Source organism: Carassius carassius, chromosome 4 (genome assembly GCF_963082965.1).
Source record: "Carassius carassius chromosome 4, fCarCar2.1, whole genome shotgun sequence".
NCBI classification, from domain to species: domain Eukaryota; kingdom Metazoa; phylum Chordata; class Actinopteri; order Cypriniformes; family Cyprinidae; genus Carassius; species Carassius carassius.
The window spans coordinates 35,790,161-35,804,878 of record NC_081758.1 but is presented as its reverse complement, the minus strand read 5'-3'; the positions used below and the strand labels follow the sequence as shown (position 1 = coordinate 35,804,878).

Below are 14,718 nucleotides of genomic sequence, written 5' to 3'. Positions count from 1 at the left end.
TCATATTTTCTCTGGTTTTGATCACTAACAACATAATGTTAAATTAGACTCTAAACAAAAATTATATATTAATGACTTTTTTAAAGTATCAAGCAAGTACTTAAAGAGTTTCTTCAATTTTAGGGATAGAGGGATAGTCTTAAAGTCTTTAAGGGATAGTTCGCCCCAAAATGAAAATTTTGTATGCAAACCTGTATGCATTTGTTTCTTCTGTTAATGTGTTTATATATTTTCATCCAAGTCCCTTCCACAGAAGAAAGCAACTCATACAGGTTTGGAACAACATGAGGGTGATTTTCATTTTGGGTTGAACAGTGCCTTTAAGGCAGTAAAAGTATATGTGTGTGTTTTCTGCTGAGGTGACTCTTGGTTCTCTCTTGTCTTTAGATACCAGCCTGTTGATTTCTTTCAACCAACCAATCATGTATTGCCAGCCTCATTCGGGGATTCTGATTGGCACATTGTCACAGGCAACTCTCTTACCTCCACCAATGAGTCCTCACGTAGAAAACCCTCACACCTTGAATTGGAGAAACAGAGAAAGCCAGGTGACTACCCTCTTTCGCTTCTTCCTACCGCTGTTGTGAAAACTCACTGGCCGCCCGTGCCTTTTTTTCTTTTCCCTCCCATGTCTTTCCCCCTCTACCCCCTTTCCCTCCTTTTTCCCCTTCGCTCTCCTTTCTTGCAGAGCATGATCTTCTGCGGCAGGAGCTGAACAACCGCTTCCTGGCTCAGAGCTCAGAGCGAGGTCGGGGGTCGGCACCAGGGGCGACAGGGTCACCGTTGGCCCCTGTGTCGCTCCTCCGGGCCGAGTTTCACCAACATCAGCATATGCACCAGCACCAACACACGCATCAGCACACCTTCACGCCTTTCCCTGCCAGTCTGCCCCCAGCAGCCATCATTGGGCCTCCCACTGCACCTCCCATGGTGCGTACCCCAGCCAGAAATGTGAGGATAAGTAAAAAAACAGATAGATTATATTCCCTTCCTACCTCCCTATGCCCCTCAAAACACTCCGACATATTAAAAACAAGTCCCTTCTATGTGACCATCATATTTATTTAATCTACTTGGTCTCAGTTGACAGAAATAGTTCTAAGAAAAGCCAAAACAGAGAAACTCACAGACTGGCAGCCTGTTTGGAACCTCATGAATCCAAACTGTGAACCGAAATGGCGCTCATTCAGACATATAATAACACAGCCCTGCATCTTGGGCGGGTGGGGGAGAATGCTAAAAAGGCTTAATGTTACCTAATGTGATGATGCAAAGTTAAAAAAAAAAATATATATATATATATATATATATATATGTATATATATATATTAGGGGTGTAACGGTACGCAAAAATCACGGTTCGGTACGTACCTCGGTTTTAAAGTCATGGTTCGGTTCATTTTCGGTACAGTAAGGGAAAGAAATGCAAACATTAAACTGCAGGTTGTTTATTACTATAAACTTTTTTTTACAATTTGTTTTCTTTTTTTTTTAATACTTTTTAATAATATATATATAAAATAAAAAAAGAATAAGACATAAAATACTGCTGCAAAGTTCTCCATTAAATAAAATACTCTGTCTCAAACCAATATCATATAATAAAATATAATGAAAAATATAAATAAATAACTATGATTACAGTGCAGCATTACCAATCCCAGCTTGTAGGCCTGCTAATATTTTAAAAATATATATAACTTTTCCAAAGTGTAAAGTGCAGCATGAACAGCTTCAGTTTTTAGACCTGCTCAGATTTAGTTATTGCGTTGGACCGATCAGAATTAAGAGCAAAGGTCTGTTTAAATGCCGACGAGAGCTGCGTTTGAATTACAATCGTTTTTTTTCCTAGTTGTAGTGAATCTAGTGATGTTCACACTCGCGTGATGCCTTTTGAAAACATTAGGCCGGTGACACACTGGCATATTGCACCTGTCAAACATAGTCTATTTTGCTGTCAATACTGTTGACGGTGTCCTTTATCAGTAGGCTTTATATTAATGCTAAATGAAGTATAAATATTGTTGTCGTGAAGACAAGATCCTGGTCTGTCGGCAGTCTCCCTCTGTCACCTACAGTAGCAGCAGCGCGCCAGCGCCGCATCAGGCACGATTCTGGTGTGTAAAGACACAGAAAACGCGAAACAAGTGTCACGCACCTGACACCCAGCAGAAACGCACGCTCATGCCACGCAGCCAGTGTGTCACCGGCATTAGAATCAGCTGCAGGGCGGGATTTGTGCTGAACGCGGAGACATCCGCCACTTAATACATTCGTTTGAAAACACAAAAATGTACCTATGTTCCGCAAACAAAATATTGCATTCGGTATACACGTGCACCGTACTGAAAGCCCTGTACCGAAACGGTCCGGTACGAATACACGTACCGTTATACCCCTAATATAAATATATATATATATCCATCACATGCATTTTCTTTTTAACAAAATAAGAATGTTGATTTTTCAAATTATGTATATTTATTTTTTCTTAAATGCACAGTCAAATTTGAAACTTTTTCGGTTTGAATAACACAAGAGATATTCAGAATGCAAAGAGTAGAAAATATGTTCATATACTCCATTTAATGCCAATGAACTTTATATAAACACAAGTTAGCTGTTTGGATGTAGTAAAACACCCAGACAAATGGCAGAAAAAATCTGAATCAAGTTTGAATTTTTTTTCTGTCACTGGCCATAATTCTAACACTGAAAATAAGCATAAAAGTTTAGGCATAAAAAATGTCTTCAGAATCATTCATGCATGTAAACATCGACTGAGAATTGAACAAACATTTGTAACCTGGTTCAGAGGAAGATAGGAATCAAGTCCTTGTGGCAGTTTATCTGCTGATAATACAAGTCTTCGCCATACAATGGTTTTCAAAAGCAAAAATGTCACAAGATGAACATCATATTTTGGGAGAAAATGTGACATGCTACTGTTTTTGGAATCAGCATCTCAAACTTCGTAAGAAACAAGTATTGGATTTCATTCAGCAATTATGATGCAGGGTTGGTGATAATAGAGCGCCAGAACTAACTGTTGCATATTAAGTAATAGTGTTTACAACCCACTTGAGGCTTATCTTAAACCAGGCCAGATCTTAAACAGAGGCCACAAGGTTTAAACAGTTATATAGCTCCATCTCCGTGACATAACTGATACCGATCATCCTAACAAGATAAACTATTTTCCCATGACAACCACAAATATTGTAGCTCTTCCTCTAATAAAAACCCTTTTTGCTGCCATGTTGACATGCCGTACTCATTGCGCTTTTATATGTGTGAGCCAGAGATATTTTATTGCTTTCATATGAGCAGAATGGTGGTGTTTCTGAGTGCTGGGGGCTGTTTGAGACAAACAGGAGGCAGACAAAGTCTTGTGGCGTGACAGAGGTACAGACGGGACTCATTCTATATGACACATTCAAAGCTTGCGGTCGAAACATAATGACCTCACCACAGATGAAAGTCATGACATCAACGGGGTTGTTTTGATAAAGCATAATTGCTTCCGTGTGCAAAGCGGCTATTAGAAGCAAACTTTGGCAGCCTGTAATCAGATAAATTCAGCTCCTCAAAGTTAGCTAGCCATATGAAATGCATTCAGAGCTCTGAAACGTATTCAGACAGGAACAAGAACTTCTTATCTGCATACTATCGCTGCTGTTAACCAATCCAAAAGATATTATGTCAAGAGTGCTAGATGAAAAGTCAAGCATTTTTGTATCATAGATTACCATCTCCAGAGATTGAAATCTAACTTAAAACATTCCATATGTTGTGTAGTTTGCTGCCTGCATTCTTTTGTGGGTTACAGAACTGTTTTGTCATCAAAACCTGAAAGACTGAAATAGCGATGAAAATGTTGGTTATGCATCTTATCTCTAATGCAGAATCACAAACACACCACCGCACCTTCCCCAAATGTTTTATGAGATACAAATCTTATTTGCTGAACAGTTATTGTTGAATTTCTTTCAATACCATGTGATGTAAGTGTGATGTTTCTACTGACAAATATACTGATGCTTAGTTTCTAATGGATTTCTGAGTGGTTGAAAAGCTTTTGCATAGATTGTGGTGGTGGTGGTGGTGGTGTTTACTGGGGTCAATTAAAAAATATATATAAATGGCATTTTTAAAGTCAACATGACAACAGAAATAACCCAATTTGCTTCCTTTATATGTTTCTGGTCTTATTGTGCATAATTCACTGGTTTGTTATTCCAAAGAAGAAAAGAAAAATCCTAATGAAGGAAAACTAGCTTTTGTAACTTTCGAAAATACATCAGTTTAATGAAGTAAAGTGGGTAGCGAATTCTGTTTCATGTTGACATAACACACTTCATTTAATGACTTTCTTTTCTTTTTTCCCTTCCTCCTAGCTTTTCTTGTAAAGATTGAATTGTTTACAGATGTAATATTGAATCTTGATTTGCCAAAGCTGTTTGTTATAAAGTTCTGACAAGGGCTGTGAATTATGGAGCAGTGTTTTTATGGGCCACTTTAAACCTTTGCCGTATTACTTGGCAAGTGTTAACCATAAAGCAGGCGTGCGGCCCTCGGAAGGATCGCTGAAGTGCAATACGCATGGAAGGTCAGATCAGCGTTTTTTTTTTTTGCCAGGGCAACCTCATGTGTTTGATTTAGGCTAATTATCATCACACATTCGTGCAATGCAGGATGAGAGCAGCTTATGCCTGCTGATCTGTTGGAGTATAATAAGTGAGCTTATCCACTTTTATTACTATCACCTATGACACCTATGACAGGCTTCTGTAAAAACAACACTATATGAGGGGGTTTGTAAAGGATTTGACTGTTTATGTAAAATAACTCAGTTATTTTATTATATCAATAATCTCAGTAGCACTTACTTTGTTTTAAAAGCAGCGCTGAATTTTGCAGTGTTCAGTTAAGTGATAAAAACACAAGTCAGTGGAATTAAGGTGACAGATGCTGGGTTTATTAACTTACTAGTAAAATGAAGCAAAAAAAAAAAAAAGTTTATGAATTTTTTTGCTGAAGTTTATGAATTTTTAAAAATGTTTTTAAAGTATTTAAATGTTTTGGTTTTTTTTGTTTATGGACACATATTAAGACAATTGTTTATTACAGTGATAAAAATGTAAGACTGTTAAATATATGACATTTTATTTCCATCACATTTGTATGAATTTCTGAAAAAGACCATGAACCATTTTTCGTGTTTTTTTTTCATGTGCCCTTCTTGCTTCTTTGAGTACTGATGCTCAAGTTTTTCTATTAAAACTAGAACTTTCTTTAAAGAGTTACTGTTCCATATATTTTTCTTAACTGTAATGGAATGATGCTGCCACATAATAAATGGCTCATGTCAATTTAATTGGAAGTGAAGGGTGCCTTTAATTTGTTTAGCGATCTGGTTTGACTCTTTTGTGAGTGTATTTCCACACTATGGTCTGCTCTGTGAAGCCTGTGCCAGCTGCGGCTGCAGTGGTTTTCTTTCATGTGACATTGAATGGCTTTTTTACTGTGTAATTGTTTTATTAAAAGGGTGTAATTTATCTGAGCTTCATCTGCTTTCTATTTGACTATGTAAGCACGCTGCAGTAAAGCTCTCTCATGTGTTTTGTCACAGATGCCTTTGGTTTTGTTGATATGTTTTTAATTTGAACTTTCTCTCTCTCTCTTTTTGTCTCCTTTCTATAGTTCGACAAATACACTCCAAAGCTGGACAATCCTTTCTTGAGACATTCAAATGTAAGTGCCAACTTGTTTTGACTGCATGACCTTGCTTTGACTGAAGATGAAGCAGATTATGTAGACTTTTTGGACTTTTTGAGACATATTTGTAATATTTGTTGTTTGCATGTTTTCAAGCATGCTTGGTTTTATGTTGTTTTCAACGCAGGATAAAAAAAGATGACAGTCGCCAAAGAATCTTGTAAAAAAAAAAATTACATTTAAGGTTTTTTTTTTTCTTTTTCTTTTTTTTGCAGTTCTTTCCCTCCTACCCACCAACAATGCCAGGAATGCCTCCATTACTTCCGCATTCAGGGCCCTTCAGTTCACTGCAAGGAGCCTTCCAACCAAAGGTTAGGCCTCAAAACTATGCATGCACATCATGTGGGAAAGCAGACAAAACGGTTTTGACTTGAGCAGAAAAAGAACGAGACCTGTGGTTTGTTAGGGCATTTAAAATTTCCCGCTTGAATACTCTAATAGAGATTTTTGAAAAATATGGCCCATAAAACAAGCATTCAAAAAAAAAAAAAAAAAAACTGGTGAAAGTATCTACGGATTAATTGTTTGCCAGATCGATCTGGTAGTTCTGCCAAACAAAGGACAAAAAATAAATAAAGTTAATAAAATTTGAGTAATATGGGAATTCAACATGGTATACTATTCAGGCTGTTGTTTTCACAGGTGATAAACCTGTTCATAAACCAGTGCATCTCTATACAGAACTACATTTTTAGAATTTGATTGCCTAGAACAGGTCAAGGTCACAGCGATGGTTTAGTGGTTAGCTCTCTAGGTATGCTATGCCTTGGATGCTCATCTGACAGATAGATTGAAATCTGGGATGGGTCATGTCTCAATCCCACCCCCTGTCTTTATCCCAGTAATTTCCTGTCACATTTGCACTATAATAAAAGGGCAAAAAAGTCCAAACACAAAAAGAATGGGGTCAAATAATTCTCCATTTCCTGCATACTCCAGAAATGTGGCTGATTGAGAGCCCAGCATCACCTTACCATTAGTATTCAGGGTGCTCTCAAATCCCACACAGCTGAATTTATACTGCAGGCAGAAAGAGAAATCTACCACTGCCATTTTCTCCACTAATGGATTATGCAGAGAGGCTCAGGCTCAATAACCAGCTGGAGGCCTTTGTGTTAACTTTAGACTTAGCACTGTGGTCTTGAGCAGGGTGGTTAGTCTGGGTGTGTGAGTCTTTGCAGTGTGTGTGTGTGTGTGTGTGTGTGTGTGTGTGTGTGTGTAATGTCCCTTTCGCTCACTTGGTGAGTAATGATTTTTTTTTTCATTTCTTAAATAATTCTCACTATTGTGTTAGCAACCAGTCAAAGGTAGAGCAAGCCTGAAGTTTCCAACAAGAAGTTCATGTGTATAAAGGACAGTGGCATCCATGAATCTTGAGACTGAAATTAAGTTTTAAATTTTAGGCTGCACCCATGATGAATCATGCATTTTTTCCAGACCTGATGTGTTTCCTTTTGAAACAGGATGTTTGGACAGAGTATATCAGTGGCTTATTTTGTTCTGTTTAATAGTTAGTAAAGTCACAGTAATAAACCCTAATTTGCTAACTGCTATTCGGTTTTTAAATAAGTTTCTGCCAAATGTTTTACACTAGCATATAGACATCAAGTTAACACATACAGACACATACAAGCCACAAAATTTCCATTTTGATTTCATGGGATCATCAGTTAAAAAAATTCTTAAAAAGACTTTACTCAACACACCAAGGAGCCAAAAATGCTTATATACAAAAATGTTTCTCAACAGTGTATGATTAAAAATAGTAAATAAACAGACTTCAGTGTCATGCTGTGTTCTGTTAGCTATATCTGAAATGGTCTTAACTTTCTTTCCAGGCTCCAAACCCTATAGATGTTGCAGGACGACCAGGAACAGTCCCACACACTCTCCTTCAGAAGGACCCAAGGGTAAGCCACCCACTCTGGAGATCCACTTAAGAGATTGACTATTAAAACTGAATCAGGATTGTGATGTTTATAGCATTTCATGAACCTGAACTTTGTTAGAAAACACATCTCTCCTTTCTTGTCCTTTTCTCACAGATAACAGATCCTTTTAGGACTTCAGTAAGAGTAGGCATCATATTTTCATTCTCTTTCAAATCCCTAAATTTTCCACCGTAAATGCCACCACGTTTGTGTTAATGCTTTGAAATTTCTTCTGCGCTCATGTTAGAAGCCAGGTAAATGGTGTGCAGTCCATGTTCAAATCGCCTGGCAGATCTACCATCATCAGCAGAAGATGAAAGTAAGTTCTTTTGGAAAGCATGAAAAAGTTTTCTTTAATACAGTGTAGCCTAATTACAAGAATACTCAAGTATGCTTTGTTTTGATTCATGCATCAGAGTCCATCTCAGTAATTTTCCCTCATTAAGGACCATTTACACAAATTATTATATTTTTTTTTAAATGTGTACAGTCATATATATTATATTATACTATATTATATATTAAAATGACTTGTCTCACATAAGCAGATGCACTTGGATCCTCATAAACTGGATATGAATGGAAAACTTGATCTGTTCAGCCGTCCTCCTGCTCCAGGCGTGTTCCCTGGGTTCCCCTACCCTCATGATCTGGCCAGACCCCTCTTTTCATCTACAGGTATGTGCAGAATATGAATGAGAAAACTCTTAAAGTAAATGAAATCAAACTTAACCCTGTTTAATAATAACACACATTCCTGATTATATTGTGCATAGTTCAGTTAGTCCAAAAGAAAAATGTATGCATAAAATCAAATCCTGCCCTACATGGGTTTTTTTTTCCCTCATTGAATGTCCTGTAAAATGGGTAACAAACAATGTTATATTAACTTTAAGTTCTCAAGCTTCAAAGATGACAGTTTTAGATGAAAAGTTGTGGTTACACAACCATTCCTGGAAATTAGTTCCTTTTCCTGCTGTTTTGGGAAAGCCTGATGCTCAAATCACCTCTAAACCTGAAGAAATTCTTCTTATATTTAATTTTCATTTCCCTTATAAACTATATTTATAATCCAATCAAGGTACTGCTCTCACAGATTATTTATATCTTGTAAATTGTACTCGAATGTCTTTATTGGCCTGGCTTCAGTAAAATAAAAATGGTTTTGTATGTCTTTCTTTCTCTCATGTGCTTACTAATTTGCATGTTGTTATTTTGAACATTGTCTTGGCTCAACGCTGGGGCCACGGGCATGAATATAAATGCTTTTACCTGACTGACTGGTAGCTCTTTGTTGAAGGGCAACATGAGCATGTCTGCCCTTTAGATTGTAATTATGCAGCATGGTGTCATGAAGGAGCTTGTAATTGGTTTCTTCATTAGTGATACACAGTAACAAATGACATATCGTTCCGGCTGAATAGACAGTTGACCCTTTCAAATGCAACCTGAACACTCAATCTAAGACATCACTGTCCTTTTCATTGTCCATGCAAACTATTCTAACAGCTTATTAATGATAGTCCCGCCCCAAACGCACACCATTGGTTGAGCCCGGCTGACTTCTAGTTGTCTCTGCGTGTTGGAAACTGGAATAGGAGAAAGTATTTAACGTAACAAGAACAATCTTTACACAAGACCTCTCATCTCTCTCTCTCTCTCTCTCTCTCTATATATATATATATATATATTTATATGTATATATATATATATATATATATATAGAGAGAGAGAGAGAGAGAGAGAGAGAGAGAGAGAGAGAGAGTGACTACATCTAGTGCTGTTTTGGTGAATATTTGAATGGTTTGGCTAATTTTGTCTGCGGTCGGTTTGACTGATTATTTCCTGCTATATTCAATAGCATCGGGACATCCAGCTGCTTCACCCTATGGACCGTCTCCTCACCACACTGCCTTCCTGCCTCCTAGCCATTTGGCAGGTAAGTGTAAGTAAACCACCATTTTAAATAGTTCCTCTCTTTTCTCTCATACTTCAAACTCAGAACATTCATCTGATGTTAAAACCCTCTTTTATATAAAAGCAAGGTAAATACATTCTGTTCCATATGTTCTAGTGCTGCACCTTAGTGACGATCATTCGGCTATAAAAGCATGTCTTTTCTAAAATTTCCCAAACCAAATTAAAACAAAACCAAATATACAAATAAATATTGTGAAAATCAGACATGACCCGGTGCAGAATCTAAAATAATGACACATTAATAAATACTGTACTTCTGTCTCTCATAGTCTTGTTTTTTTTATGTAAAATATAATATTTACATTTACGCTGCCTTCAATTAAAAATTTAAGATTTTTATGTGTTTTGCCCATTTATTTACATGACGCTTCGGGGCCTAAAAATGCAAACTTTAGAAAGTGGGTTTGGAAATGCATGTTTTTGAAAATTACAGTTATCGTCTCCTTGTAAACTACAAAAAATGAGAATTTTCATTTATTGTGAATTTATTACATGTTCAGTCTATAGGTATGTGCTCAGGCACATAGTGTTTCGTTACAAAGTGCAACTACTGGCTTAGATTACGTAATATAGAGTTTTTAGTCAGAAGTTTTCATTAATCAGTCGGCTTAGAAATGTGTCTCCCCAAAGGGTTAGATACTATACATTTAACCTCAGCTCAACTTTCAAAATGTATTGATAATTATTAGTAAATTATTTGGAAGCAAGTAGTCTTACATATTATATTGGCAGGGTATTCTAAACTAGTACATTTGTCTTGGTGGAATTTGTGAAAATACTTAAGCAAAACAAGATTAACATATTTAAGTAAAATTACTTTAGATATTAAGACTTGATATTTTATCTTGAACGTAATTTTGTTGTTGTTGTTGAACTGGAAGGTACAGTATATAAGCATAAACAGCGAATACTTAGACTTACCCTAGATTGTCTTTTATCCACCAAATTGTTGTTTCCATGACATTTTGTCAGAGAACTTTCCTACCAAAACTCAACTTTTGTTTCCCACAACAAAACATAGTAATATTTTACTATCTACTTTTTTTTTTTTTACTGGCCTCAGATGTTTCCCCACAATTTCTATCAGATATGTTATTTGAGTTAGGAGCTAAATGCTGATTTCACACAGCTTTCAAGTCAGTCCAATTAGAGTTCATTAACAGCTGGGGACCAAAGGAAATGGAGAGACAACGGGTAAAATGCAGAACTGAGTGCCTAGTGGTGAAAGCTCAGAACTGGTAATCAAAAGGTTTCTCAGTGACGAACTTAACCACTATTGTGCCCTTAAGCAAAACACTCCAGGTTGTTCCAGCGGGATTGTTCATGAAAATTAGTATGTAAATTACTGTATTGTAAGTTGCTTTGGATAAAAGCATGTGCTGGATGGCTGTTTGCTTACTCAAGTATTCTGTAGATTAGTCATAAATCCTTTATTGGATTTCAGGAATTTGAATTAATGATTTACATAGAAAACACTGAATTGTGTTTTTTACTTATGTGGGCTGGAGGAAGGTTGTTTATATTTATTTTAATTATAAATGCAACCGTATGAATGATTTGGGCTCCTTCACCAATTGCAAGGTATGTATTCATACATAGCTTAATATTCTGAGGGGTAAGTGGATGGAAGAATCACAGGAACCTGTAGAGTAGATGGGAGACACATGAGCTGTTTGCTGTCATTTAATCATTTTTTCATATCGGACATTTCAGCATGTCCCTAGCTATCACACTCCAATCAGTTATTGCTCTTCATGCCAGCACCTCTTGCTGCCTAATCCGCAGTCAGTGAACACTTTCCAACAGTCTTACTGGAAGAAATAAACAACCCTTAGGGAGTTAGAATAGCAGCAGTAACAGTGACGCAAAAAAACAAAGCTTGCTTGTTTGAGAAAAGCCGGTTGGAATGGTCGGGCACCTCCAGCCCCGCGTCGCTAATCCCTGTTTGGCATTTTGCAGATCCATTCAGTCGCTCCAGTACCTTTGGCGGCCTCAACAACCTTTCAAGCAGTGCCTTCGGTGGATTAGGCAACCCAGCCCTCGGTAAGCCCCAGCCCCCGGCCTCTAGCACAGCTTAGCTCTTGACCACATAGAGTGCAGAGGGAATAAAAAGGAGGTGGGAATGAAAGAAAGGCACTTAGCTTTGCAGCCAATGCCAAATGAGAGTTTAGGGAAGCGGGGGAGGCAGGCAATACCGCAGATAGTCATTTGCCAAATTCACAACCCAACTGGTTTAGCATTGCTCTTGCATTCATTAGTTGCTTGCAAAGTAGGGTGGTGGGTTTGCCATATCTCATTTTCTCTCCCTTCTTCCTTCATTGGCTGAATGGGATTTCTTTTAGTGAAACTGATTGAATTGAAATGAATCTCTATGGAACGCTTGGCTTTTCGTAGCTCTTGACCCTGTCGGTCATTCATTTGTTCTCTGCTGAAGAGTCTTCAAAAGCAGCCCTTGGTACCCCATTTGTAGAAGAAACTACAATCCGCCATCAACCTTTCAGTTTGTGTATGGAAAACCTCGACATAACTGGATTGTGATCTGTTAAACTGATGTTACTTTTTTGTCTTTTCAGGGGGCAACAGTGTATTTGGACCCAAAGAGGGTCCAGGGCTGCCTGGTCTCAGTAGTCCTCATCATGACACCTGGAATCGGCTCCACCGAACACCACCTTCCTTCCCGACCCCTCCACAGTGGCCCAAATCTGTAGATGCAGAAAGAAGCAGCTCTGCAAACAGCCATGATAGAGAGAGAGAACGGGAACGGGAACGGGAGCGGGAGAAGGAAAAAGAACGAGAGAGAGAAAAAAGGGACTCTTCTGTTGGGAAAGAAGAGAAAGATAAAGACAGGTTGGTGTTGCTGATTTCATGAACCTTAGCATCTTATTTTGCCTATTTTCTTGTCTCTAAAGTTAACTAATTATGGGATATTTCCTGTTGCAGAGACTCTTCAGATCGTAACCGCCATTCGAACCGCTCTTCCCCAGCTTCCGCTCCAGTTAGCTACCAGATCAGCAGCCTGATCCGCTCAAACAGCCAGAACTCGACCGACTCCGGCAGACACCGTAGTGGTAGTGCCGACCGCAACCGTGAGCCTGAGAAAGAGATGTTGGACCGTCAACGAGAGGCAGGCATTTTGGGAGACATAAAGGTGAAGGAAAGTCGTTCTCCAGGGAAGGAAATCACAGACAGACGTTCCTCAGATGACTCTCTCAAATCCGTTCACCGTTCGCCCTCTCCATACTCAAAAAATGTCCTTAATGATGCAGGAATCAAGATGGGTATCCCACAACCGCTACCGATTAAAGAAGGTGAGAAGGATAGGAAGGATACCAGCTCAGGGGATCTGCTACAGAAGGTGAAGAATGACATGAAGATCAAGGAAGAACGCAAGGAAGAGCAGGATGTTATGGTGATTGGATCCGAAGCTGCCCCTAAACCTCAAGTCCCTCCTCCATCTCATCAAACCACACCAATAGCTCATCACCCTGCACTATCCCATCAGCCTCCTCCACCGTCTCCTCGCTGTAGTGACCCTCCAACACCGTCCTCACTTCACGGTGTCCCCATGCAACACTCATTGCCGCTCACTCTGAGTGCCATGCATCAAATGGGAAGTCTGAATGCACTTGAACGCACCCGCATGGCACCATTTATGGGAGTCAGCCCTCATGCTGCAGGTCGAGACCGCCTTCCTCATCCGGCATTTTCCTGGGATCCTCTACGAGAGGCTTACCGAAACTTCGACCTTCAACGGCGCATGGACTTCCAGCTTCGTTCCGAACCTGGGCACCGTTTCCCTGGTGTCTATGATCCAGAACGGGCTTATCGGGATCGGGAGCCACATGACTACTCACACCACGAACACCTCCTGGAATTTCGGCGGGAACAGGAGAGACTGAGGCAACAAGCTGAAGAAAGGGAACGGTTGCATTTACGGGAGGAACTGGATCGAGCAAGGCTTCACCAACTTCACCAATCACCCATTGAAGGACACTTACCCCACATGCCGCCATTTATGTCACACCTTGGCGGAATGCCGTACCCAAGGCTTAGCCCTTCGACAGGTCATAATGGACTTCTTAACCGGACACCCCCGACTGCTGCACTAAGTGCCCCTCCTCCTCTGGTACCCTCTGGTGCTGCCAGACCGGCGTCGCCAAGACGGACTACGCCAATCACCACCCAGGACCCTCGGGATTACTCGCCATCACGCAACCCAAAAGAAGTGGAGGCACGGTAACATACTAGAGTGGAAAATGCCTCATTTGAGTTGGACACAGGAAACATGCACTTATTTTCACACAAAGTAGAGTAAATGATAAATAGGTATGTGTAATTTGTACAAATATTTGTACCTTGGAACAAGCACATCAGCTGGCTTTTTAAACTGATTAAAGTGGAAGAAAAGAGTTGTTAGCTCAAACTCTTGTAGCTCCAAACCTAAGACGTGAAAACAGAAATTTAATATTAATACAGTAATCCAATGCCTTTTCAGTTTTTTCATGTGAAAAGAGTTTGTGAAATTTGTTTGTACATTTCCTATGCACAGACATTTTTTATGTATTTGCATTAAAGGGATAGTTCACCTTCAGTTGCTGGTCCCCACTGACTTCCATAGTATGAAAGAAAAAACACTATGCAAGTCAGTGGGAACCAGCAACTGAAGGTAAACTATCCCTTTAAGTTTAATTTGTTCCCTGCCCTGTATTTATCCTAGTGAGTTGTAGGATATGTACGCCTACATACAGGGGCGTCGGACTGTGGGTAAAACCAGTACTGATTACCAGGGCCCCAAAGGAGGAGAGGGCCCTTGAAAAGTCTGGAATATATATTTTCAGGGGGGGGGGCATTAGGACTGCCTATGCATAGGGCGTGGGATCTTGTGCAGCGCCCCTGCCTACATATCTGAATTGGTATGATCTTTCTGTTTGACAGGTGATTTGCTCTATGGTGCCTGGAAATATTCAGTGCTGACCATGTACACGGTTACATTTTGGAGTGTTTTTTTTTTGTTTTTTTTTGTTTTTTT

The 14,718-nt window shown here is 39.1% G+C and overlaps 1 protein-coding gene and 1 long non-coding RNA gene across 12 annotated transcripts in view; both read left to right on the top strand.

Annotated features, from left to right (window-relative positions):
* fbrsl1 (fibrosin-like 1) overlaps positions 1-14,428 on the top strand; it is a 283,256-nt gene extending 268,828 nt beyond the window's left edge. For 4 of the 11 annotated variants that reach the window (XM_059548652.1, XM_059548651.1, XM_059548653.1 and 1 more), the window contains 11 exons: positions 689-951; positions 5,704-5,754; positions 5,994-6,089; positions 7,617-7,688; positions 7,824-7,853; positions 7,957-8,028; positions 8,255-8,387; positions 9,571-9,654; positions 11,649-11,732; positions 12,263-12,536; positions 12,630-14,428. In XM_059548652.1, coding sequence (XP_059404635.1) covers positions 689-951; positions 5,704-5,754; positions 5,994-6,089; positions 7,617-7,688; positions 7,824-7,853; positions 7,957-8,028; positions 8,255-8,387; positions 9,571-9,654; positions 11,649-11,732; positions 12,263-12,536; positions 12,630-13,929 — 2,459 coding nt within the window. In that variant the 3' untranslated portion in view covers positions 13,930-14,428. Of the gene's footprint in view, positions 1-387; positions 549-688; positions 952-5,703; positions 5,755-5,993; positions 6,090-7,616; positions 7,689-7,823; positions 7,854-7,956; positions 8,029-8,254; positions 8,388-9,570; positions 9,655-11,648; positions 11,733-12,262; positions 12,537-12,629 lie in introns of all 11 variants that reach the window. The other 7 variants (XM_059548656.1, XM_059548657.1, XM_059548650.1 and 4 more) reach the window with 6 other exon arrangements.
* On the top strand, positions 9,864-10,284 carry LOC132139943 (uncharacterized). Its single transcript, XR_009433689.1, has 2 exons — positions 9,864-10,127; positions 10,190-10,284. It is a non-coding gene; the product is annotated as an uncharacterized LOC132139943 (long non-coding RNA).
* Positions 14,429-14,718: the final 290 nt, after the last annotated feature.